Source organism: Neolamprologus brichardi, chromosome 18, assembly GCF_056152115.1.
Source record: "Neolamprologus brichardi isolate AB-2024 chromosome 18, ASM5615211v1, whole genome shotgun sequence".
Lineage (NCBI taxonomy): Eukaryota > Metazoa > Chordata > Actinopteri > Cichliformes > Cichlidae > Neolamprologus > Neolamprologus brichardi.
Genome location: NC_142121.1, coordinates 13,256,500 through 13,284,089, shown reverse-complemented (window position 1 = coordinate 13,284,089; position 27,590 = coordinate 13,256,500). Strand labels below are relative to the sequence as shown.

Here is a 27,590-nt window from a genome sequence, read left to right as displayed (position 1 = left end):
CCAGATGGCCTGGCCTCCGCAGTCACCTGACCTAAACCCAGTAAAGATGGTTTGGGATGAGATGGACCCCAGAGTGAAGGCAAAAGGACCAACAAGTGCTCAGCATCTCTGGGAACTCCTTCAAGACTGTTGGAAAACCATTTCAGGCGACGGCCTCATGAAGCTCATCGAGAGAATGCCAAGAGGTGCAAAGTGGTAATCGAAACAAAGGGTGGCTATTTTTCAAGAATCTAAAATATAAAACATGTTTTGAGTTATTTCACACTTTTTTGTTTATCACATAATTCCATAAGTGTTCATTCATAGTTTTTATGCCTTTAGTGAGAATCTACAATGTCATGAAAATAGACACCATTAAATGAGAAGGTGTCCAAACTTTTGACTGACTCTCTAATTAAGCCCGTAAATCCTTAAAGGGAAAAAAAAAAAAGATATCATTAGAAATTTCTTCATTAGCTTCAGCAGGGTGGTTTCTGTTTGTTAATGGCATCCTCTAACACCATAACACTCGTTTCCAGCCAGCCCCACTAAGTGCAAAATTACCACTGTTGCATCACACACTACCAGCAGGTTTTTCACTTTTTAAATGCAAGTCTGATTACAAGGGCAAATGATAATTTTCCGCAGAGAGGGGAAATAAAAAGAGAGAGAGATGGAAGTCAGAGAGCATGGTGGAATAAGACAAAAAGATAGAAATGGAGGGAAAATGGCTTAAGTAAAAGCTCACATTAGTATTTCACTGCTTTTTCCCCCCTGTAGCACTTCTGCAGAACACTTTTGGATGGGTAACCCGATGCAGCAGATGGTTTGTTACACCGAACCATCTGGAAAGTAGTTCTTAGAAATTGTTCGACAAAAAGCCAGGCAGAAATATTCTTAACAGATCATTGGGTCTCACCATCTACCTTAGCGCTCACTTCAGACAATCACAGGAATGATCTATAGAATTTAAAGAGCACCAAAGAGGAAAAAAGCCAAGCTGCAAACTGAGGAGCTTTGAAAGTTGGCGAGCAGTCAGTGCAGCGATGTATGTAGCATCAGCTGGCAGATTCTTACCATCTATATAAGGAAAATTTGTATTTTAAAGGGACCCACTTCCAAAAATACTTGGCAGGTGATCAGATGAACCATCTGTCACAAGAAGGATTTTTAAGTCACAAGTTACCATGCAAGGCAATTGGTGACCAATTTTATTGGATTCTTTTACCTGTCGGCCAAGTTTGATGATAGTTTTTATTCAATCCTGTTGTCAAAGAGGAAAAACAGTCTCCTCTTCTGACTTTTAATTAACAAAATGTAAGTGCTTTCATTAATGACTTTTATCTTTTTGTTTGCTGTATTCTGCCTCCTTTTATTGCTTCTCAAGTGTTTAATTCTTAGCAGCATGTGCAGGTGGACAGGTTTAGCATCAATATAAACAAAAGGCCGAATTATACAGAAGACCAAAAGTTCAAACCTGACCTGATACGTACTCTTAGAAAAGGACACCCATGTTTTCCACACAGACTCTTAACAGATGACATTGCATGTTGGATCAAAATCTGACAATGGTTTTCTACATTCATAATTCCATCACTTTTGATAACTTTTGGCTGAAATGGAGCCCCAAACCATGACAGAGCCTCCACCTTGTTTTACAGATGGCTGTAGACACCCACTGCTGTACCTCTCTCTCCTCCTCTGTACATACTGATGAGCACTTCAGCCAATGAACCATCACTCCATCAGACCTGTTGCCACTGATTTTTCAGTCCAGTTCTTGTGTCACCTGACACATCTCAGTCTTTTCTCTTTGTTTCATTTAAGAATGGCTTCTTGAAAGCCACCAAGACCATATCTTTGAGGCTTCAGTGAACAGTAGATGGATCAACTTAAGGATCAGATAAATCTCTCAGGTTCTGTTTCTTTTAAAAAAAAAAAAATCTTAAGGAAATGACTTTCAGATACTGTTAATCTGCTGTCAGTTCTTTTTAGGCCTGCCATCGGTTCTTATTTCCTGGACTTGTCGAGTTTCCTCCGATTATTTTTATTTATTTATTTATTTAAAGATTCACGGCACACTATGCTGAGTTTTCAGGTAAAAGCTCTTTGGGAATCACATGGTTGGTGCAAAAGTACAATTTTTATGCCTGTCAAACTGTTATCTTTGTAATTTTTCAGCACTTGTTCATCCCTTCAGTTAGGTAGGATGATTCACTTCTTCAATGATTTTAAGAAACTGTGGCTCCTTGGAAGAAAATTATGAAGAAATGTGGAGCGGCTCTAGACTTATGCACAGCACTGTATATTTAGGCTCAGTAGGTTAGCTAATTAGTAACACTAGTATTATACTATTATATAACTAATTTAGAACAAATGAAACATGAGATATGTCCATATTGGAATTGGTGTAATTACAATTTTTCCCCATCTTATTTCTTAACTTACACATAATTTCTTAACTTCCAGCTCTATATTGTTATTCCTCGACTCTACTAGAGAAGCTTTGCATAATTAACTGTTCAAATAGTTTTTCCTAAATTGTACCTTATGCATTGTCCAAAACAAGCAGTTTTATAGCTCCCTCTGCCCCCTTTTGGTGTACCGTCTCTTTAAGAAAACTTGGCTGCCCCTTGAAGTGACTTCATATGGGAAAAAAACAGAAACCCCCCCCCAGCACTTTTAGCTTTTGTCCCAATGGGTTTACCTGTACATACACTAACCTCTATATTTAAGATTTTATCTATTTTCAAATGAGCATCCAACACTGCAGCACAGAATGTGAGTGAAATTAAGGAAAAGCTTGATATGCTCACTGTAAAGACACCGAGAATAGGGAGATAGCCTTTTTTTTAGCCCCTAATAAGTCTGAGAGATAACCTGTATCTCCCCTGAAGCAGCAGCAGCTTCATTGAAGCTGGATGATAAAAGGAGGAGACGGGGATGGTGAAAGGCTACAACACTTTCATGTAGAACTGAGGAGTCATCAAGCTGCGTCACGCAGTCTTGAGTCTGTATTTTCAAAGTTGGAATGACATCTGATGGGGCAGGAAAGAAAACCTTTCGTCCCTGCAGTTGTTCTTGAAGGGAAGTGCTGGACAACTTGGGTGTTTGAAAGCACTGTTTAAAAACCTACAACTGCTGAAAATACAGCAGAATAAATCGGTTAATATTAATTAATGACAAAACAATATGGGGACCAATTAAAGTAATATGCAGCTCTATGATTTTCTTCTTCTCTTCTCTGTGGTAGCTTTGCATGATTTGACCATGTTAAATATGAGCATCCATGACTGTAGCAGCATTTAATGACAGAAAATAATAATAAAAAAAACAATACAGACCATTTTAAAGTCATAAGTATAAACATCTTAAGCTTGATGGTTTTCCGTTTAGGTTAAGTTTTTAATTGAATGCCCCTAAGCCTCTTAACAAAGAGCAGTTTGTTCCTATATTGCAGAAGAGTCGCCTGGAAAGGATGACGGACGATTTCCCTCGCAGACAGTGCTGTGTTTTATTTTCATATCAGCGTGTTCTTTTTAAAAAAAAAGAAAGTAAAAAAACAAACAAAAAATGAAACATGTCAGCTGCCTTTCATACATACATGACGTGCTCATATTCATAAGGGTTCACAGAGCTCCTGCTACTTTGCTTGACACAACACTATGAGCAACCTGCAGGCAGAACAGTGCGTGGTAAAAGATATGAGAGAGATCAGACGAGAACGGTGAAGGTTTTATTCAACAGCTGCCAGCCAGAAAAAAGTTGTGAGGCTGTGTAAAATGTAAATATAAACAGAAGGCAGTGATTTGCAAATGATTTAAATTCTAGAATTCTTTAAAAATGAAATCTAGACCTAAAAAAACAAACAAAAAAAAACAAAAAACAGCATTTCAAAGATGTTTTTCTTTCTTATAAAAAAAAGTGCTCATTTTGAACTTGTGATGATCATGAAAATGGGGAAAGGAGTCGATTTCTCAGTGTGCTGCATCACCTCTTCTTTTAAGATGTCTATGCTGTTAAACTGAATTTAATACATAGTTCAGTATCTGTCTATCTGGGAACTGAGGACTTCAGCTCCTGTGAGTGTGTCTTTCACACTACTAAATAAATGATTTCAGCTGCTCAACAGTTCGAGGCTTCCATTGTGATAGCTTTTGTTTCAAAATGCACCAACTGTGGACGGTGTGCGACATGTCATAGGCTTCTGTAAGGGCCGATGCTGTGAAATACTTGCAGAATGTGGTTCAGCAATGTGCTAATAAAGAGAAGCAAATAATAGAAATAAGAAGGATGTAAAACAGATACTGTCTGGATGGCAGTAAACTAAAAACTGTATATATCGTTCAGCATTAATGATGCCTTCACCTATTCGTGACAGATGCTTCTGAACTGTGTTTATAGCACATCAGATGGTTTTTCTCTTCTTTTTGCTAGTGTGCTCCTCTTTAGATGATCAACGCATAGACGCCACTGACTGTCCCTCAAGTTCTGTAGACATGAAGTATACAGACAACCTCTGGGATGTCAAGTATTGGTGCAACGGACGCTGTCAAATAGTGCCACAGACTCTCCTCTGGCCCCGACCCCTCCCTGAGGTTTCTTCCTGTTAGCAAGCACTGTCGCCAAGTACTTGTTCAAAGCGGGCCGTTTGATTGTTACCTCACAGGTAAAGACTGTGATTTGGTACTAAAAATATAACATAATTGAATTATGTGAGCTCTCAGGAGCTCACTGATCCGCTGATCTGGGTCTGTGAAAAGATCCTCCAGGATACCATCCACTGTCTCAACAGTCACATCCAAGAAGTGACAATGATCATAAAGGAAAACTAGAGAAAAATCAGTCATAAGGGCATCACAGTCAATCACAGTCAAAGTCCTGTTGACATTGCTCTGCAAAACCATTCACTTTTTGGGGGTTGCCTTGTTGTTTAACTTGTTATCATGTTGACTTGCACCAAGACAGGCAGTCGTTTCTGTTTTCTAACTGGATAGATTGATATCCCTGACGTCTTACTGGCTTTATAGTGTGTCCATGCAGTCTGTTACAGAGTAATGACGGATGCTCATTTCATCTGCAATAATGTTACTTATTAACCTATTTAGTCTTTTGCTGTTCCTACTCCAGCTTTTGTTTGAGATATGCTGCTGGCATCAAATTAAAATGGCAAAAATACAAAAAAACAAACAAAAAAGCCAATTACTCAGTTTTCAAATTTTCCCTCTTTATTCTGTTTTTAAATATGTTTAGGATATAATGATTTGCAAGTTGCTTGTATTTCCTGTAAGCTTGAGGATAACTGCTAATCTTAAAGCAGGTAGTAACATCAGAATAAACTGATGCTGTGAATGAATGAAATCCAAACTGTGACATAACTTCTGTTTTAATAAATTAGACTTTCTATTTTATTTTCCTGACAGCACAGTCGCAGATTGTTATAAATAGAGTGAAATCCTAAATGTTATCTTGATTGGCTGACCTCTCATTATATGGTATAAAATTTGTTCGGGAGACACATCTGAGTGTAGGTGACAGTTGTTGCATTTGTGGGTGACATTTTCCTCCAATTATCTGCTGCTGCTGTGAAATAGCTTTTGGTCTGGCTCAGCGTCTGTTTTTCAAATCCTCCGACAAACTGGCGTTAATTCAGATCAGTCTGGATTTGTCCTGAGAGTCCATGAAAAGGGATTTTAGCGCTGGTATATGGGTGTGATAGAGAGCGCACACACACATACACACTCAGACTACTGATTAAATAACCTTTTGGTGACCGTATTTTTAGAGTTTTTCCACGGTAGCAGGGTTGACGGTGGTTAATGGAGGGTCTGTATGTCCCAGATCTCTAATTAACCTGCACGTCTGTCGTGTCTTCAATTAGCAGACTGAGCCACAGTGGCTCACTGTACTGTCATGGCATACTAATTGATCACAAAAAACTGAAAACCTCATCCTCTAGAGGCTGGAAGTAACACTGAGCACAAATTGGAAGCAGCAGTGATGCATTTTTCTATTTTGTGACAAATATTACTTAGATGGCGTATATATTTGCGAACGAGATTGATCTGAGAGCTGCCTTTAGAGTCACAATGCAGATTCAAGTTAATAAAAAAATACTGACAAAGATATTGGTTGTTCCACATGGAGGAGATTGGCAACTTATAAGCACCATTTCCACTGATTAATGTGATTGTTTTTACTTGTATTAACATTATCTGAATCCGTTAATTGATTAACAACATGGTTAACAGCATCCATCAGATATATTGTCTTTGACAAGGATAATATTGGGTTTATATACCTCGTGGTTATAAACCAGATTAAAAAAAAAATACAAAACAGTGAATCCCTACATTTGGCAAGCTTAACCTAGTTAATTTTAACCAATTTGTACAGATAATTATTGTGTTTGGTGACAAAATGATATAAACTTCTCTTAGATCTAGTCTATCATGGAAAAAAAATGGTAGAAAATAAAAATTCTGCATGCACTACTTTTTAAAAATGAAATCCATGTAAGGCTGCAAAGAGCAGATGAACAGCACACGGAGTCCGGCACAATAAAAAATGCTTACATAGCACCAAATCACAACAACATGGGCCTTAAAACACTTTAAATTGTAAGATGATGAAGGCATGGACAACGTTATGCTGCCTGTAAAATCATTTAGCATGACCGGTTTGGTGGTGGGTCACCATGGAGGCAGACCTCTACAGGCCGGCAACAACAATCTAGCTGCAATGCTGCAGTGTGTGCTGGGTTCATCCTGGTTCACCATAGTTCCCGGCTTTAGGTGGTGAGAGTACGCAGACATTAAAGAATTGACACCACTGACTGACCCTCATGCTTGCCTAATCTAAATCCAGTAAAACACCTCTGGGACAATACTATTATTTTTTTTTTTCAAGATGGCAGCTCATACGGACGTATGCAACCCGGATTTTACTTGGACCGACAGTATCCCACCTGAGTTTGTGAGACCTCCGGGCGTTCTGTGGGTTACTGTCCCGAACAGCAAGTGATGCAGATGGCGCACGGAGAGGAAACAAAAACGGGGATGCAGAGCTGGCTATAGTGTCTCTGATGGAGGTGAAAGAGCGTACAGGGCGCAGAGGGTAATTAAAACCACACAAAAAATAATTTCAGCAAAATAGACAAACCTGCTACGTCATGATGTTTTTTTCCTCATTATGATCTGATGTGTTTTTTAAAGTGTTCCTTTAATTTTAATGTGTTTTTTGCAGTGTTATTTTGGTAATTCATCCCGTTGTGTGTCTCCTGTGTTTTAACTTCTCTTTGTCGTCCTTCTGATTTCCTGATTGTTTCCAAATATGTGTCATTCTTCAATCATATCTTGTTCACTTTTCTTTTCCCCCTGTTTGTTTCCAGCGTGTCAGCATCTCCCTCCCCAGGCTTCTCGTGCCCCTTTAGATTCTTGGTTTGTTTGTTTTTTTCCCCCCTTTTTTATATTTCATGTGATTTCTGGAGCCAGTTAATGCCTGCTTTTCATTATTTAAACCTGCCTGTGAGTCCTGGATCTGGGTCTTCTCACCATCTGAGAAAATGGCCCCAAGAGTGCAATTATATGCAAATCAGTAACGTTAGACTTCATGCTTTCCGTCATCATAATTTCTCTGAAAGGAGGACTTATTTAGGCTATGTGTGCCTAAAAAATTGCTAAATGTCAGAAATGCTGTTGAACTCTAAGTACTGTAGACCTGCATCAGTTTAAATGGGTTGTTTTCTACTAACAGACACAAGTAAGATGAAGATATCTGTCACTTCCTCCCTAGTCTGACTTGTTTGTGTGTGTGTGTGTGTGTGTGTGTGTGTGTGTGTGTGTGTGTGTGTGAGAGAGAGAGTAAATTATTAACTAGCAGCTTGATGAACAATCAGCAGCTGCTCACTATCACCGTGCATGCCCATGTTGTCAGCTCTTACCCATCATGAAGATGACCTTTGGTTTCTTCTGTTCTGTAGAATAACCTGTCAGAGGGAAGAAAGTCACAGTTTAACATGTGGCTCAGAACCACACACCCATATACTTGTACTTCTGTCTCTAAGGCCCATTTTCTGTCCTCCTAACCTGACCTCGATCATCACAAGTAAACCTCAACACCTTTTTTTTTTTAAGCAATGCAAGCTTAATTAAAAGTGTCCATAAATATAAATCAAGCAATACAGCCGCAGTAATAACAAAACATGTGATGGCACTGTTTATTCAGCTGACGACATCTCCCTCCTGTTGTCTGTTCCTCCCCTAAGGGGACTAATTCACCAGGAGAGAAATCGAGCATGTGCAATCGGGTGGTGAGACTCCCTTTGTGTGCGGCCGATTCGTTTCCTGTGTTTTTCCTCCTTTTGTGTTTGGCTGATGGTGCGTGTTCTGTTGTTACACCCTACCACAGAATTTTAATTAAGCATATATTTGCAGTTTCCCCATGCATTACCCCGAATGCTAAGTAGGAAAGGTTTTGTGAGCAATACTTGTGCACAGAGTTAAAGCGATAAGCATTTGCTTTTGAATTTATGACCATTTGACTTGTGCGTTTTAATATTTCCTGTTTAGTTTTCCGAGGAAAAACATTTTGTAAACAGCTGCAGTTTGTTTACACGAAACAGAAGCTGTAACCTTCTAACTTTAGCACGCAGTAAATACAGGTGTGCTCAGACACACTGCTTTTGCATAGTTTATCAACTGTATGATTTTGGCAATTGCAATGACATCATCCTGGTAAATTCATGCTTTGTGGAGGCACAGCTCACTAATAGTTATAACTCTTGTGGATGAATCACTGGAAAAAAAAACTGTTAAATCTAAATAGAAAATATCAAGTGGTAGCAAAAATCTTCTTCTTTCATTTGGCACAGGGATCATCTGCCTCCATCCCGTCCCTAGCATCTTCTTCTGTCACTAACCCTCTGCATGTCTCCATGTACTACATCCGTCACTAAATATAAAGTTCCTATTCTCAACCTCCTCTTATTCCTTCCTGTCCTTTCCTCTTGCTGTATCTGAAAAGGCCCCCCCTTTGCCTTTGGCCAGCAGTTCCACCCTGTTTGAAAACAGCACAGGGGGTGGTCGTCCTTAACCCAGTGCCCGAATGATCTGTTACAGAAGTCACATTCCTGATGTACGGAAGCGTAGAGCTGCCACCCAGGCAAAAGAAAAATACAAGTGTATCACGTTATAACGTGAAAGGTTTATTGTTCTAACAAGATACTTTTCCTGTTTGTACAATATAATATTTATATCGTACGAACGTGATTATTATATTGTACTAACGTGATAATTATGTATATTGTAATAACGTGATATTATCTTGTTCAAACGTGAAAAGTATATTGTACAAACATGATAATATATTGTACAAACAGGAAAAGTATCTTGTTAGAACAATAAACCTTTCACGTTATAACGTGATACACTTGTATTTTTCTTTTGCCTGGGTGGCAGCTCTACGCTTCCGTACTGATGAGCTGCATGCTTGATTTGGCAAAGATTCCCTTCCTGACGCAACCCTCCTCATTTATCACAAGTACACTGGCGCACGGTTTCCCCATGGCTGGGTTGGTAGCAAGAATCATACCAGTAACATAATAATGAAAATAGTTTGTACTGTTGGATAACGAGATAAACATCAGGTCTAAGTGGCGACAGTGAATCAACAGACGAGCCTCCCCTCGTATTACACAATCAATACTGTTGATGAAGAACAGTGCTGACACACACACACACACACACGGCTGCAGGGAGCGGTTCATTGTGGTGAAAAATGGTTACATGACACTTGGCATTTACTGAGATGAAACATTTTGTGATGAAATGCTAGACTGAGTCGACTGCTGGCTTTATGAAAGAAGGCAAAAGGAACTATGGTGGAAAAGTAGGGAGAGTGTTACTTTGCTCCTTTTTGAACTGAAAATCAAATATCAGTTATTTCCTCAACTCACTTTCTGTGTTTCCTTCGGCGTATCCGATTTCTTCCTCCTCTTCAACCTGGAAGAAAGTGAGAAATAAAGGTCTTTAGGTTTTATTTATGTTCATATTTTTCCAAAATATCTTTCAAATACTGTGTTTGTGCAGCTCCACATGCTTTCCACATATGCACCAGTGTATTTGTTTATAAACAGATACACCCATAATTAATAGCAATAGCTACTTTCAAAAACAATCTAAGAAAGTGAGAGGTAGTTTAGAAAATTCCATCAAATAATGAGTTTTAATAAGCACGTTTGAAAGAGGATAGTGAATTTCCACAGCTGTGAGCCTTGGATAGCATTAAACAAGCTACTACAATCATCCAGACTTCTGGTTTTCGGTTTTTGGCCCTGCCTGCACAAGGTTTCTTTCAATCAGCCGCAGGAGAATTGGTGAGATATTGGCTGCCAAAGTTTCTCTGGTAGTTCACCTCAAAGGTAATGGGTTAGGCTGAGGTGAGGGCTGCGTGAAGGTCAGACATCATGCTCAAAAACAACTTGTTAATAGCTCCAGGTTTGTACACAAGGGAATTGTCATGCTGAAAGACTGAATCCTGTAGAAACAAGGCCAAAAACACAGGTTGTCCATATACCGCTGGTCATGCCCACAGCATTTGACAAAAGAACACAGAAAAAGGCTTCTTCTTCTTCTTCTTCTTTGTGCGAACTGCTTGTCAGATGGTGATTCTGGAAATCACTCCTACCTCGACATATTTCTGATGTCCTATTAGGGGTGTCTGTGCTTGACTGTTCAGCAACTTCCTGAAACTGACAACCTGATGTTAACACCAATTTTGTGGCATGATTGAAAGCACTGTGAGGAAGAGCGAGGTCTCAAGGTTTGTGTTTTCCCATTTTTTTTTGTTGTACAACTATTGGCGCTGTTCAGCAACAACATAGAGATGCTGCCTGAAAGTATAGACTGTTTTCCCCTATTTTAAACAGGCACCCAGGATGTTATATTGGCTGTTCAGATTGGGTATAAACATATTTGATTTGCAACACTGTAGCTCAGACAGACTGTAAACCATCTTTTAGAAGAGATAAAGTATGTATTTGAAAAAGAGATTGGTCTGAGTGTCCCTACAGAGCAATCACATGGTGCTAGCCTTGAGGAAATGTCTCTCAGTAAACTGTGATGGCAGAGGAACGACCTCACGGCAAATTGAGCTGTAAAACTGGCTAGAAAACTTTGTCACTTTAAGTGGATGCAAACTGCCTCAGCCTGTTAAAAATAATAAACTAAAATGAAAAAAATCCCAAGTGTCATTTGTGCAGATTTTCCTTTTCATTACTATGCTCCTCAGCTTCAGCCATCGGGATCACTCTGGCATGCATTACCTACTAATTACTCAAGTGCTACCATTATAATGTGTTTAATTCTTATGATTTAACAGTCCGATGAAGGCAGAAGCAGACACGAACATTAAGACCTGAATAGGTGATGAGAAAAATGGATAAAATGAATACGCGAACACAGGTGACAGTATCGCAGGTGTGATACTTCTGGTATAAGAGCAGGGACCCTTTTAGACATTAATTTGAAAGTATAAGGAATGGAGATACACTGAGGTCATTATTCATACATACAGTCTGAGTCATTATTTTGGGACTGTTTGAGGGGCTGACACTCCACTGAAACTGCTCTTTTCAGTCTCTGTGATCATCTTGTAATGGTATCTGATGCAGGAAATTGTTCTGTGCTCATTTTGCTTGACCTCAGTGCGGCCTTTGATACCGTTGACCACAATATTTTACTTAATAGGCTAAAAGTTTTTGCTGGATCAGCACTAGACTGATTTTTCTCCTATTTATCTGAAAGGACTTCTTCTTCAAGGGTGAGAAACTTCTCCTGCTACACTGCTTGTTTAACCTTTGGGTTCCACAAGGTTCATTCCTGGGTCCCCTGTTGTTCTCTTTCATCATTCAGTCTTTTTCTGGCATTTCTTATCATTTCCATGCTGATGACATTCAGCTGGTCATGTCCCACCAGCTGGATAGACTGTCCACCCTGATTGTTCATCCCGGATTAGTGATTGGCTCTCCAATAATTGCCTTGTTTTAAACTGTGACAAAACTGAGGCCATTTTCGGTTGTGAGCTGTAGTCTTCTCCTCTGAACTAGAGAAAAATGCTCATGGGTTAGTATGATTACACCTGAGTTATTGTAATGCCTTTTATAATGGCTTAGACAAATCATCTCTGTCACACTTCTAAGCGATACAAAATGCTGGTGCCAGACTCCTACACACTTCAGCAAGCAAGCTTGCATAAGACTGATTTTATTCTCTTTACATTGGCTCCCAGTTGATTTTGGAATTCATTTTTAAATTCTCACACTTGCATGCAGAGCAGTAAATGGACATGCTCCGGACTACTTATCTCAGCTTCTTGTGAAACGCACTGTTGCTCACTGTCTAAGGTCTTTTGGTTATCCCTTGTATAAGACTAAAGCTAAGAAAGAGCCTAGCACTAAGGCTCCAGATCAGTCTACCATTCCAGCTCGGATCAGCTGAATCTTTGGAGTCTTAAAAAAAAAACCCATTCTTTTTTTATTTATGTTTTTAATTATTTTTACTCTGTTTTAACATGGGTCACTTTTGACATTGTGTTGTAACTGTTGTTCAGCCCTTTGTGACTTTTATGTATGTGAAAAGTGCTATTTAAATAAATGTTCATTAGTTCATTAAATATTATCAGCAATTACTACAGGTTGAGATGAAGAAATTCAAATGAATAATTTCAAAAGGACACAGTAAGTCAGTCAAGCACCTGCTTGTAGGAGTGTAAAGAAAAAAACAAACATGTAAATCAGATTTTGCTCTTGAGCTCCTCACTAGTGTTTTGTTGGCAGTAGAAACTATTCAAGTCTTGACTCAACACATTTAAAAAAAGACAATTGTCTCTAGTCTAAACAATACATTATATGCTTAATCACCTCCATACTTTTAATCAGTTCTCCCACCAAAAGGCATGTGAATGTGAGAAAACTGAGCCTCCAACCTCACATTTGAGAGGAAAACATTGAAAGTGAACCTAAATACTGTGTGAACTCTCTGTTAGCCAGCAAATAACTTGTCTAACAGGTGTATCACAGATCCTTAGTCAAAAATGTTACTGAACCCTAATCAAACACACAGGTTCAAATATCTGCACGAGATCATCATCCTACAACACAAAAATACGAGTGGTTTATAAGTCAGTCAGATGTAATTAGAGACTGTCCTTTCAAACAAATGACCTTTAGTAACCATACGCCTTTAGCACACACCTTTAGTTAGAGCCACAAATCCAAATAAGAACACAGTGAGGATGGATGCTGCTTGTTTTCTGTGTCTAAACAGCAATCAGTGTTTTTGCATTTAAAATTGTGTGTAAATCATTCCCTAACTTTGGCAGTGTGACAAAAGCATCCACACATTATCAAATTAGTAATTTTAACTGAAACCGTGATTTTTTTTCCTAAACCCAGCAGATTGGTTTTAAACCTAAACCAGACCTTAGCCTGAATTTTTTGTATTTTTCAGCAATGATTTTAAAGTACTGATAAAAGCTAAAATAGTTGCATGTTATACATACAAAATTGTGCCTTTTGGATAAATAGATGTTAGTCAATTTGATTTAACTTTAACTTCTTTATATTTAATTCTTTATAACTTGGTGTACCTAAAGTTTATTAGAACACAACACGCTTTTTTCAGTCTATGAAAATATTATTTGGTTTGGTTATTAACAGCAAAGCTTTCTTTCATTTCTTACAACCTAAGGTAAATTACTAAAGTCTCAGTTGTTACCTGGATTTCATGTGAAACATACTGTATTGTTCAATTCTTAGAGAAGTAAAGTAAGATGAGTTGTTCTTGTGTTTTATGGAGCAGTTTGCAGTGCGGAGAGTCGTAGAGCAATCGGGCTGTCTGCCAGGAAACACATCAGAAAGCAGCTACTGCAGACTGTTGACTAAAGGAAGGATGACTTCTCTTTATGTTTCCATCTATTACTGGTTCTTGACTTCACATTGCTCTGTCGCCTGGTTATGATTTATACGTTTGGCTTTTTGCGGCGAGGTCAATGTGAAGCTGAAATCGGAGAAGAGCAGAGATGTGACGTAAAGTGAAGGAGAGCACTGTTCGTGTTAAATAAATGCCGTCAGTGTGGAGGAGTGCTGGGTGTCAACGACAAGCCAGCTTGGCATGTGGGTACACCAACTGGTCTGATGACTCAGAGAGAAACACATGCACAGCGAGCATTGAGTCCACGTGACAGAGATGAAACATGCAGGTAACCACACACGAGCCGCTGTAAAATCCACCAACAACAACAAGACAACTGTTTTTTTTAAATTCTCATGATGTGAAGATTGTATGTTATTGCTAGATGTCACAAACATATACTCCTACACAAACATCTCAAAACCTAAAGCTTGTGTCTGTATGAGCAGCTCTATGAGAATCTTCACTGTGCACTACCAAATATAACTGTCAACCGATGTTGGAAAGGCATCTGGCTTTTTCTTAGATCCCTATAAATGAGGCAAAAACTAATATAAAACATCCATCTGAGTGTGGGACATATGGAAAAGTCATGGTGTCCTCCAGCAACCTTTTATTATTTGTACATAAAATATGTCTGTAAATTATACTTTACGCTAGGGCTGTTCGATATAACGATATATATCGGATGACGATATAAAAACGTCTATCGTTTCATTTTACGCTATCGTTTGTTTCGTGGAGTCGCAAAATAAACTGTTTACGGCAATATTTTTTCATCGTTTTGATGGTCACTGTAGTGGCTATATTAATTTCTTAAAGTTCTCTCTTTCTCTTATATTTAATATAACCACACTACAGACGGACAAGCGCCTGTTTTCATGCGTTGTCGTTAGCAACAACGACGGTAACAGCATCACATGTCCGCTTGTTTATGTTCCACATAAACCTTTCACAATAAAGCTCAAGATCCTGTTGAGACTTTTCAAAATAAACTGAATAACGTGAAAGACCAGATTATTTACGGATGAGAATTAAAAAAGAGCCGCCAGGTGCTAAAAAATAAACCTTAGACTCAAACGTTAGAACAGGCTTTTCCCCGCAGCACGCCGTGTAATAAATACTCACAAAGAAAACGGCGGCCGTTACAACTTATGTCTAAAAATGTATCGTTTCATGCATCGGTTAAAACACTCAACTTCAGCTGGAAACACTTCATGCAAGTCGATTCACAGAATTTACAGAAAATGTTACATTTTTGTGATTTATATCGTTATCGGGATGATAGAATTCTTATATCGGGATATGAGATTTTGGTCATATCGCACAGCCCTACTTTATGTCATGACAAAGTACAGCAGAGGCTGGTCACGAGATTTGGTCATGAAACAAAGTCTGGGACAAATTTATATTTTGATCTATTGATGCCACACGTGGAAAGTTAAGAAATGAATAGATACAGTCATGTAATAAAGTTTTCACACTACAGCATTGCTGATTCCACAGGGTAGAAGAAGAGTATAAGAAGCAACTGGGTGCTGCTAGCCAAATTACCAGCCTGTGTGAGCAGCTCTGTGAAAGCGGTTTGGTCAGACTGTGCAATGCTCGAGAATACTTTGAAGAAAAAAAAAACACTGTACAATTATGGCTTGTTTGGAAGAGTTTCAAGGAGAAGGCCTCTCTTTTCTAAAATGAACATGGAAGCATGGCTTAGGTTCACAAAAGTTGCACAAACTTTGTACAAACCACCGAACAAACCACAAGACCTCTGGAACAATGCCGTCTGGATGGAAAATTCTATTTGTGAAGATAACTAAACAAAGCATAACAGCAAATACGTAGTACTAACTGTCCAGCAAGGTCGTGAAGGGATGATGATTTGGGCTTTTTTTGTGCATTTGGAGTCACTGAGTCCACCATGAACTCTTCTGTATACCAAAGTATTCTTGAGTCAGAGCATTCTGAGCCATCTGTCTGACAGATAAAGCCTGGCTAAAGTTTAGTGAAAGTGCAACAGGACAATCCAAGCACAGCAAAAATAAGGTTTTGCAATGGTCCAGTTAACTGAAATGGTGAAGCAGGACCTTAAGAGAGCTGTGCATAAATAAATCCTCTCAAACCTCAACAAACTGAAGCAACATTGTAAAGAAGAGTGGGTCAACACTCTTCCACAACCACGTGAGAAACTGATAGTTATACAGGAAATGATTACTTTGAGTTAATGATACTAAAGGTGGAGCAACAAGCAACTGAATTGTGGGGTACTCTTTTTTTACATGATGGCAGACAGACATGCAGATAGATGGATAGATACGTAGGTAGGTAGATGGATGAAACCAAACAAAAAAGTGAGAAACTACAATATTGAAGTGACAGTCTAAGACCTGTCCCTGTTAGAGGATGTGTGCAATGCTTACTAGGTGAGGTAAGTTAAGCTGCAGGTAGTCTGAAGGGTTGCTACCATACAGACAAATAGTACAAGAAGCAATCATATAGATCATCATCTGGATAGATATAGATCATACAGATAGAGAAATGTTCCTCTATGGAGCAATATCTATATAGAAACTGTCAGATTTACGGTCAGATTAAGAAAAAATTGCTACTGCAACCAGCATCAAGAGACTTGGCGCTGGTTTGTAGAGTCATGGCAACAAGTCATTGTCTCTGTCTCCTTTCCCCTGCAGGACAGCAGCTGCAGTCTGTTAATGATACACCGTGCTGGGGATGCTGGTTGTTGCCTGTGATGGACAACGGTTTATTGCAAATTTGTGCAAATTCCATGCCCACCATGGCGCCTGCTCTCTTAACGGCCTATCTATTCACATACTATCCCCATTCTTAATGTTGCCTCCGCAGCAAACCGCTGTGTAGAGGAGAACACTGGAAACTCCTGACTGGAAGCTGGAGTTTACCGCCGATGTTTATTGACCCAGTACAGCCTGCTCTGCCGCTTCCAAAGTGGCATCCGGGCTGACATCATCGCGTCTAGATGCGACCCCACCAGCGGGGCTCATAATCCCTCAGACGAAACAGGATGATGACTTTGTTAGCAGCAGCAGAGGATGCCTCTCCATCCGTCTTCATTTCTAAAACCAATTCCCTCACATGAGACTCTCTTCATGAGTCATCTGTATAATCTAATTAAACTGTGGCTGTCATCTCAGCTTTTCAAACCACAGGACCACAATACTGAACTGTCATGTTGATTAACAGATACGATCACATCGACTGAGGAATGATTGTCCTGCGCATAATAATGATGAAAGCAAAAGACGCCATTAAACACATTTCACCTTTAAAGAAACCAACAGTCACCGCAGTAATCTCCTTAACACGCCATGCAGGGATCGAGCTCCGTTAGATCATGTTAGAAGTGTTCTTGTTACTTTTGTTGTGTAATTAACAACTGAGGTGAAAAAAACATCTAATGCTCATTTTAAATTAGTAGTGCTCTTGTCAAACTTTTCTCATTTGCAACAAGCTGAAAAGTTGTAACGATGCACACGTCTGCAAGAGGTTACCAATTTAAAAAGCGGGCTCTATTGTATAATGAACCATGTTGCCAGTACACGATATTCCATATTTGTGCATGTCAAGTCTATTCTTTTAAATGTTTTTGGCCTTTATCAGCTAAAACTATAATAAATATGCTAAATATGAAAGTCTGTCAAGACAGCTCTAACCTGGAGATAGCTGTGTTTGCAACATAGCAAATATGCAGATGAACAGTGGAGACTTGTGGTTAAGGCTGCTGAGTAAGTTGAAATGTTTTGTGTTTTCATTTTTTGGCTCTTGAAACTGTAACTGTTTCCTCCAAGCTGACTACGTCGGCTGTGAGCTTCAAACTTTTCAAAGCAGATTTTCCAACATGTTATGATCAAAACGTTTTCTTTTTCTGGACAGTACCCATTTAATGTCGCTGATTACATTTCTAAAAATCCCCTGAAAGGAAATTCTTTTCTGAAATACTTGCATTCTCCTCCGATTCATGTGAGCAGATGCTGTGTCTCTCTGCAAGTTCAGGGTTATGCTGTGCAGATACTACAGAAAAGAAAGATGATGCGAGACCTTAGATGATGCAGTTATTGCTCATTACAACCCATTACATAAGGCCGAGCTGTGGCAGTACAGCCACTAGCTAGGATGTTATCTGCAGCTGATCTGTCTGGATGCACCAGCTGAGGCTTCAGCCATTCGTTATATCCACTGTAAACAAATGTGCCACACTCAGAGTTTGGGACTGTTTTGCATACAACATGGGTCAGCAGTGTGTGCACCACCTCTCACCTACCAATTAAAACAATGCACATTTTATCTAAGCAATCACGCCGTTGCCATGCCTTTGGCTGTCCGACCACTCTAAGGTGAAAAGCAGCTCTAATAGATAGGAAAATATTTCAGTGCTGGGAATTTTTGCTGTTGTTGTTTTGAAATAGAAAAATTGCTCGAACATTTCTGTACAGATGGTCTCTTTCTGCTGTCCTCCCTGTGTAAAGTTAATCTCTTTTCCATGTTTATTTGTTTCTTCCTTATTTTATTTTGGTAGCTGTTCTGTGTGTCGTGTTGAGATTCATTTCCTCCCTGCATTATGTCATTTGTCTTCAGTTGTGTTCCCCACCTGTTTCCTCTGCCCTCATTACCTCTTGTATGTATTATCTCAGTCTTCTGTTGTCCTTTGTTGTGTTGTCCCTACAGTTGTGCGTCTCCTGACTCTGTGCAAAGTTTAATTCCTTGTAATTTCTGGGATTTGGATTCCCTGGCTTTGTTTCTTTGATGTTTTTGCATTTTTGTTTATTTTCTGGATTAACAGGATTAAAGGCTTGCTTCGAGTTTCATGCCTGTCTCGTGCATCCTGCCTTTGTATCTGGTCAAATTAATCGACACAGCAGAATATGACAAAATGCTGAAGGAAACATTCACAGCAGTTAGAGGATTGCTCTGCATTTAAATAGTTTGATATAAAAGTAATCACATTTAATAAGTGGCATTACCTTGATGATGTAATTAAAAGTATAGCATTACTTATTACTGTTTACCAGGGTAACTACTAATCCATATCACTCATAGCATAACCATGGCTAGTAGTCTACAGAGACACATCTAATACAAAGGTTACTGTAATGAAGCACAAAGATGTCCCACTATAACCCTTTCTTCCCTTCTCATTTTGCTGTTTGTTTTTTGTTTTTCTGCTGTTATTCCTCCTAAAAATGGTAGAAATAATATTTATATTATTTAGATGTGCCAGTAACCAAGAGGGATTAAGAACCTCAAACCACAAATTAGTACCTTAGAAAATATACCTGTACAGTAGGTGTCCCTCCATCATGAATAAATTAGAGATAGTCAGAAATAATTGGAGGAAGCGTCCAAGACATTTGACACCAGAGACCAAAAATAGCCACTCTGTGTCGATGTCTCCCTCGTCTGCAACCTTCCTTCGTCCACACTCTAACAAAGTCTTTCTCCTTTTCATATTTGGGGGCACAAATATGGGCTGACAAGGTGGCACGTTGCCTTTGTTCGACTGCAGAGGCAGAACTGTGTCACCGCTCCACACAGGAAGGGTTAAATGGGAGAATCACTGACTTCAATGAGCCAGCAGCAATGTCCTTTTTACGGTTCCCTCACTGAGCGGACTTTATCATTGGTCTCGAAGCGACTACGTGACATCAGTCAATGATTATCGACCATCCTCACATGAAGTTCACTTTTGTCCGTCACGACAAAGATTGTTTTAATAGGAAAGCGCAGCTGGCCATGAAGCTCTGGAGACACTCAGCAGTATTCTGGCTCTCAGGTCTCAGAGAACCAGCTGTGAGAGTAATTCTGTTTGTGAGGCTGATAATGAGGATATCAATAATTTTAACTGTATAGACACTGTGTATCTGGCTGAGAAGAACTTTAGGACAATGTACTAGGTCCATCTCAGACAGCTGATAAATGGATGTCTCTTAGACCCCAGCCCTTTTTGTAGCTCCAGTGTTTGATGTTTCTTAGGGATGCACCATTTTCTTTGCTTATTCTTGGCTTTGAGTGTTTCGTCCCTTGTACCCCCTTACAATTTGTTGTTTCTTTCAGTTCAGTCAAGACCATTATAGTTCAAATAGATCAAAAACAATACTCAGGTAGGCTTTGGCATTTAAACAATGGTCAGCTGATACTAAGGGATCCAAAGTGTGCCAAGAAATTATCCCTGACACACTTACACCACTGCCACCAACGTGGATGGATGTTTGTACCATATTCTGATCTTACCTTCTAAATGTCAGAGTAGAAATCGAGACTCATGAGACCAGACAAGAACCTTCTGACAGGAGACACCCAGTGTGGTCTTCTGCTCTTGTAGCCTATCTGCGTCAACGATGCTCTTCTGCATATGGTTGTAATAGCTGATTATTTGAGTTACTATTGCATTCCTATCAGCTTAAAGCAGATAGTTGAGTTGAGCTGAGTTGCTTCTATGCGATTGGCTAATTAGATATTTGCGTTGAACAGTAATAAAGTAGCAGCTAAGTGTACATTGGATTGTATGGCTCTGTTCATATGCGTCTGCTTATAACAAGCCAATTTCCTCACTTCATGGCTTCCATAAAGTGAGAAAAGGACTGCTTTCTTAAGGCAGGATAGCAGTGGTGAGGCCTTCTGTACGTAAGGAAAAAGGGAGGTGTTGTAGAGATGAGTTACAAAGCTGATAGTAGGAACAGGAGCAACTTAAACAGCTAAAGTGACTTAAATGTTGCACTCAATATATTTTGCAATTGGATGTTTAGAAGGGTATAAACTGGGCCATCAAGCAATTTGGGCCAGCACTGAGATTATCAGCTGTATCAGCTGATCCATCAGGACTGTGGGTAGGTGAAATCTCCACAAGCCTGTCTGGATTCAGGCACTTTGCCCCATTCATCCTGAAAGATCCTGTCAAGCTTTGTTAGATTACAGCGATGTTGTTTGGGTCGCCTGAACAACAACGGTGGAGTGCACATTTGTATTTGCGGGGATTGCTAGATGTGTAGAGCAGAAGTACCAATAAGAGATGTAGAACTTGAGAAAAGTAGCAGCGCATTACAAAAGAGAATGATGACAGTGTGACAAACTGAAAAAAACAGCAACAACTCAATTTTATTTTGGCTTCAGTTTTCACTCTTAGGGAAATTAAAGAGCTATCAACATGAAATGAAGTAAAGTCAATAGAGCAGGAGGCAAATATGTAACACAAATGTGGTCAACAAGTTGCTGTTCTCGTTAGGTGAAACTGAAAGGTGGTGTAGCCAGTAGTAACAAGTAACAAAAGTAAAAGCTATAGGTGGTGCTTTCCGTTTAAAAATACTTTGTTCCTGTTCAAGCGACCCCGGGATTTAAATCCCCCTGCTGATGAATCTTTACACTTTACTGATGCTCCTGAAGAAAAATACAAAAGGCGTGAATAAAAACAGACTTTAAAACGTAAAGGTGTATCTTATTAAACAGGAGAAGAAGAGAGGGAGGGGGGAGACTGAAAAAGCCTTTAATCCCACTATGAGTGAAATACTGCTGAGAAAAATACTCCCAAATCCAAAACAGCTGAGCAGCCAACAAGAAATGGAGTCAGTCAGGAGCAGCTCCCAAGTGTGAATTCAATGGACTGAATAAATGTGAAGAGGTGTGCTGCTGAGAGAGTGTCTTTATACATAAAACTCTGCCTGGTTGGAAAACTTACACAACAATAAACAATCTCCATAAACACTTCAAAGGGAAAAAAAGTTGGAAGAATGAAGTCAAAGAAAGGCGAACCGACCGAGAGAGACAGGCAATTTGTTTCCAGACATTTGGAGGCGGGAAATGAGATGGAGGTCAGGGTTACACTTTACTGACTGCAGGAGAGTGTGGAGGAATGAAGCTCGTCTGAACGGCAGCCAAGCATTACACAACAATATTCACCATCTTGAGGTTTTTTCAGTGCTCAGTCATTCAGCGTTTCAGATGATGGGTTTGTTGTTTGCCTTTTCTGAAAATGTAATTTGATTCCGTAATTTTGTATTTTACATATTTTATATTATTCATGTGAAAAGTTTTTTTTTTTAAACTTCTGCAAAACCCAGTGGAGCAGAAAACGTAGTTATTGTTGAAGCTTTTAAATCCCACCAGAAAAAAAGTCAAACGGATAGTTTTCATTGTTGCGATCTTACCTCATCATCCTTACAGGCAACATCTGCCAGACTGCTTGTTTCACCAAGAAGACTGAGATCCAGCTCACTGGGACCTGCAGACAGAAAAACCCACAACAATCTTAAAAACGTCATTTGGCTAGTTTTGAATTAGTCATCTGTTGTTTGAGGTAAAGCTCTTATTAGGTTTCTTGTTATTTATGTCACTGTGCATTAGATTTTGAGGCTGAGCCAAACAGTGATTAAGTCCATACTTATTTAAATAAGTGCATATCTCCATGTAAAATGTATTTTTTATTTTATATTATTTTCATTACTTTTTGGTTTAAAATTATTAATCAGTCTTGATGCTCAAAAAATATTTAAGTCACTTTAGCTGTTTAAGTTGCTCCACTATTGGCATCGTCAGGAGGGAATGCAGTCTAATGTACTTTACTCACTTTGCTACATAAAAACCATTTGATGCAAGATTTTACTGGGAAACCTTAAATATCATAAACCTGGCAAAAATAAGAAATTAAATATTAATCTTTGTATATATGAGGTCTAATTTGCATCATCATTTTTGCTCTATCTACTACTTTTCACTGCTATTTTTGTGCAATTTGAAGTTTTCAACAGGAAAAAACCCACCATCAGAGGAAGCGCCACGTAACACCAGCATCTTCCCTAAGATGGGCAGTCATGCAATTTCAAACTTCCTAGAAGTTTTTCCTATAAAAGCATCCTGTGTGCAGGAACAAGCCAGATCTACAGAAGCTTCACTGTACAACCCACATCCAATACTGGTGTGCACACAAGAGCTGACATCAAAAGCTGAAAAGTAAACCCAATGGAAAAGTGCCAGAAACTGAAGATCCTCGAATTATGATTCAGGCCTGTCTTCAAAAGTGAATCAGTTCCTATATACTCGCACATTAAAATGCAAAACTTTATCAATGAATGCTTCCATGCGTTTGGATTTTGTTAAGGCTGAGATTTATGGTCATGCCAGGTTTGACGCATTTGCACACAGAGGAAGCTGTCTGCTTAGCCTCACCTCTGTAAATTGATTCAGTGACCTAAATAATATTTAGTTCAAAGAAGGCTGTGTTTCTGTTTATTTGTATGGTATTTAGCATGATTAGCAGATGTCTGTACCAGTGCATTGTCCTTGTACAGTTTTTCGATGCTGCTTGCTAACCAAGCTTGTGAGTATTGGCTGATTACATCCTGTTTACCAACTCTTTTTCAGATTTGGTCATTTATAGGTCCAGCAGAAATAGTGACTCACAATATAAGGTCCACAAACATAACAGACACTACGTAAAATGTACAGTACTGCAAACACAGAAAAGTAAAAACTTTCCTCTTTTGTTTGACATGTGTAGATTTTACATATATCACACACAGATTGCACAATCACAAGCCACTTTCATTTTTTGCAGAGGACATGTGCACGTCTGCATTTTGCATGTAACATAACAGCATACATCTAAGTTAATTTTGGTATCATAAACACCTAAACCTGAACAGAGCCTGAAGTTCCTGCTGTCAGAAAGCAGACAGGAGAAGATGCAGTGATAAATTCAAACACATGGCAACGTCATCCCCTTCCACAGTGGAAATGGGCTGTGAACAACACTTCCCCTCAACAGGTTTTTTTTTTCAGTGCCTGCTGATTAGAGAACAGAGTTAGATTGTGTGATGATACAGCTTCAGACCGTCAAGTGGATTTGAGGGAGACGAGAATTTCTTAGATGCATTATGATAAACGATTCACAATCTAAGAGCCGGCGACATGTCAGAGTGCATTTTGCCCCTGCAAAGGGAGCGGCTGAGGTATGACTGTGTGGAGGGTTTTGTTTTGCTGTGATGGAACCAGTGACGTGCAGGAGGTAAAGGCCACAGTTGTCAGCAGCACTTGAGTCTGGCATACATACATCTGCAGTAGAATAGAGAGTATGCTTAATATCCACTGGAGAGGACATTTTTCTTCCGTAATAATCACGTAGGAGGTGAGGCTGCGGGGCAGCAGCGGCCTCCCCTCTCCTCCTCTGGTACTAGGAGCAGCAGATGGACTGAGCAGCAATCTTTAGATCTGACCTTAACTTCAGCCTATTTATTTTTAGCTTTCACTTGTTCTACATCAGCAAATTGGTGCAGATTAAAGGCATCCGCTGATCCACGAAACAGTAAAGTTGAAGCAAAAATGCACACCCACGTGACCCGGAGATCTCTTTTTTCTTCTTAAGCGTGTTACAAAAATAAATCTTTCACACTGCATGCACTCCATTTTTCTTTTGATTCCTGGGTTAACACCTACTGGGAGTCTCTGTCATGTACACACATATACATGCATCTGAAAGGGCACATTAATTGTCGTACATATGCAATCTTTGTGAGAGTCTACTGGTAATATAAGATTTTTACTTAATAAAGATCCGATTCCTGCAAAAATCATTTGGAGCAACCATTTTTGAAGATTCTGCACGATTTGCATCGCTCAAGTAGTGCGAGGTACAGTTTCCCCCCTATTTCTGTTATTTTTAAGTTGTGCTGTGAAGCAGACTGCTCTCAAGTGTGCTGTGAGGATCAGTAGAAGTGTGTCACGCAGCTGTCAAGTTGCAGGAGGCAATTTTGATGTGAAGGATTGTGGGAATGTTGGCCTCCCTCGGTCATATTAACTGATTGGCCTTTATCACTCAATGTACAGATTGTGATGGAAAGCGGGCATATGGGTGGTCTGAGGGTCAATTTGACTTCAATTCCTCACTGCAGGCAAATATCCAGGAAAACTGGCAGTTCGATTGGTTGTCAAATAGCCAGTGCTTATAATCTGTCCCTTGAATCCCTACTCTGCTTCCTGCTGTGGCACAGCTGTGTCTGAGCTATGTAACGTGATATGATGAATCACAGGCGTTAAGCTAGCAGATTTCCTAGTCAGTTATATTTATAAAGTCCCACGGACACAAGATGTTCTCAAAAGGCTTTGTAATCCCTGTAGCATACAACCCTCTCCTTGAACCAGAGTCTCCCATAAAACACTTCCACTCCAGTATTTCCAGTGCTTTATTTAATGGATGGTTTCAGCTATTTTGCTTTTTTCTTGATATTCTTAAGAAGATGTCACAAACTAATATGGATCCATTTATATTTCTGGATCCAGGAATCATCAGCTTTTAGCTTCAGTAAACATTTTCAGTCTTGTTGCGACATACAATAAAAAACTACAAAGTAACGGAACCACTATTAACACATTTACCAAAACACGATTCAGTAGATTTATGCAAACTTTGCTCTACAAAAAAACCCCGATGTGTTGTGTGGGCACATTTTATGTTAATAAAGCGTAGGTGTAAATTTGATAAGAGCTCTGCAAACAAAACCAGATACTTTTTGCCAGATCAATCCTGTGCCAATGGTAATATTTTTATTTTAACCAAAACTTGTTGTTTATCACTTATGAAATCGGTGGAGAAACACCTGCAGCGCACTGACTGATCGCACTGCACCTTTCACTCAAACATGACGTGTGTCCCGACGGGAAAGCGTCTCTGACAGTACATCGTCAGGTTTTACATAACATATAACCTGTAACTGTCTGAGTGCTCAGGCTGAGTCTAACCTTGTTGATTCTGTGTTTCTCACAAAGCACGGATAACCCTGCTTCACTGGTTGCTATGCCGACCTGTGTGGTAAGCAGGCAGCTGGTGGGTGATGTTTCTGGTTTTCACTTTTTTTCCCTTCTTATGAATGTGGACTATTTTGGAGAAGCATTTCTGCACTGTGCACATGTACGTTTGGCCTGAGGATGTTTTTTAGAGGGACTGTAGGTATGATGGGGTTTGATTCAACTGCAGCCTTTTCATCATCATTAAAAATCTATTACTGTAAACATCGCCTTCCTCTTCATTATACAGCCTCACATTTGTCTCTCTGCCACACACAATTACTAGGTTTTGTTCACATGAGTAGTTAAAGTTGATTGACAGAGTTGCAGGCATCGACACTGTCTTAAGTGTTCAGTGTTGCTGCACAGTACCCATTCATTATCAGACCAAATATAAAGCACGGTCACAATACCTCCCACTGTTCCTGAGCAATAAAAAACACTGAACGGTAATTCTTGACCTCTTGAAATTGGATTCAAAGATGAGCTGATGAGAAATTGTTGGTCAAACATTTGTGCCGAATATGAAAAGATTCCCTCAAGGCGTTCCTGAGAAACTGCATTAATAAAAATGGAGTGAACCATGTATTAGATTTTCTTTTATAATTTATACTTTAACAAAATGAAATAGAATAAAAATACACAGGAAATATCTCTAGTCTTAGTCTTCGGGCAAATTTGTTAATAGAAGACGCATAATGAGGATTTGGTGAGTGCATGTGTTTATTATTAAGACTGGAATATCTATCGCAGCAGTCATAAAGCCAGAGGCAGTGTGACCCTGGACATCACAGGGCTAATTCACTTCATTCATAAAAAGTTTCCCTTTTGATATAGTCATATATTTATTTAGTTGAATATACCTATACTTGCATTTTTGTAATCTCGTTAACAGAGATGGGCAGTAACGCGTTACTTGTAACGCGTTACTGTAATCCGATTACTTTTTTCAAGTAACGAGTAAAGTAAGGGATTACTATTGCAAAAACGGTAATTAGATTACCGTTACTTTCCCGTAGGAACGCTGCGTTACTGCGATACTAAAACCGTGATTTTCTTGCGAGAATGTCTCATGACAGTGACGTAAGCGAGTGTGATGTTCATGACAACAGCTGTGTGCAGATCAACAATGGATAATATATCGAGTGCGGGAGAGAGTATGAGCGTGCAGCGTTTAAAGCGTGGAAGTACTGACCTTACTTTGAGTTTGATTCCGTAAAAAGTGACAAAAACATTAGTGTCCGCTGTGCGTGGGAAGAAAACTTCTTTTTACAGCGAAAAAACCCCCTAAACTTCCAAGCAAGCTCCGAGTAGCTACGACGTAATGACAAACTCACAGAGAAACTGCGGTATCCTTCCACTGACCGCTGCGGCACACCTGCACCAGGATAAACCTCCGCCTACTCTACTCCTGCTTTACAGGTGAAAATAAGAGCAAAAGGACCGCTAGTCTTTGACTTTATTTATTTTCTGCTGTGTTTTACTTGCATCTGAAAGAGTGAGTGTAAACACAAAAAAATAAATAAATTTCAAAAAAAAAAAAATAAAAAAAAAATAAAAATATATATATATATATATATATATATATATATATTTATGTGCTGGAATGTGCAGAAAATAGGTTTAAATGTTAAACTAATTTCTTCAAGTCAGAGAATGGTGCATATAATTAAAATTTTGCTTGATGCATAAAGTTAAAAGATTAAAACTAACAAAACAAGTTTTAAAAAGAGACTTTTCCATTTGATTACATTTTGTATGATGGATTATGTAGAAAAAGTAGAATTGGGCTGAAAGATCTATTGCTTTATCACCTATTCAGGTTGTAAATCATGTTTT

At 39.2% G+C, this 27,590-nt stretch overlaps 1 protein-coding gene across 2 annotated transcripts in view; it reads right to left on the bottom strand.

Annotated features, from left to right (window-relative positions):
• Positions 1–27,590, bottom strand: part of ak5 (adenylate kinase 5) — a 110,079-nt gene that overhangs the window by 30,305 nt on the left and 52,184 nt on the right. For both annotated transcript variants that reach the window (XM_006792327.3, XM_006792326.3), the window contains exons 8-10: positions 22,121–22,194; positions 9,935–9,980; positions 7,922–7,966 (exon numbers count right to left, since the gene is read on the bottom strand). In XM_006792327.3, coding sequence (XP_006792390.2) covers positions 7,922–7,966; positions 9,935–9,980; positions 22,121–22,194 — 165 coding nt within the window. The remainder of the gene's footprint in view (positions 1–7,921; positions 7,967–9,934; positions 9,981–22,120; positions 22,195–27,590) is intronic.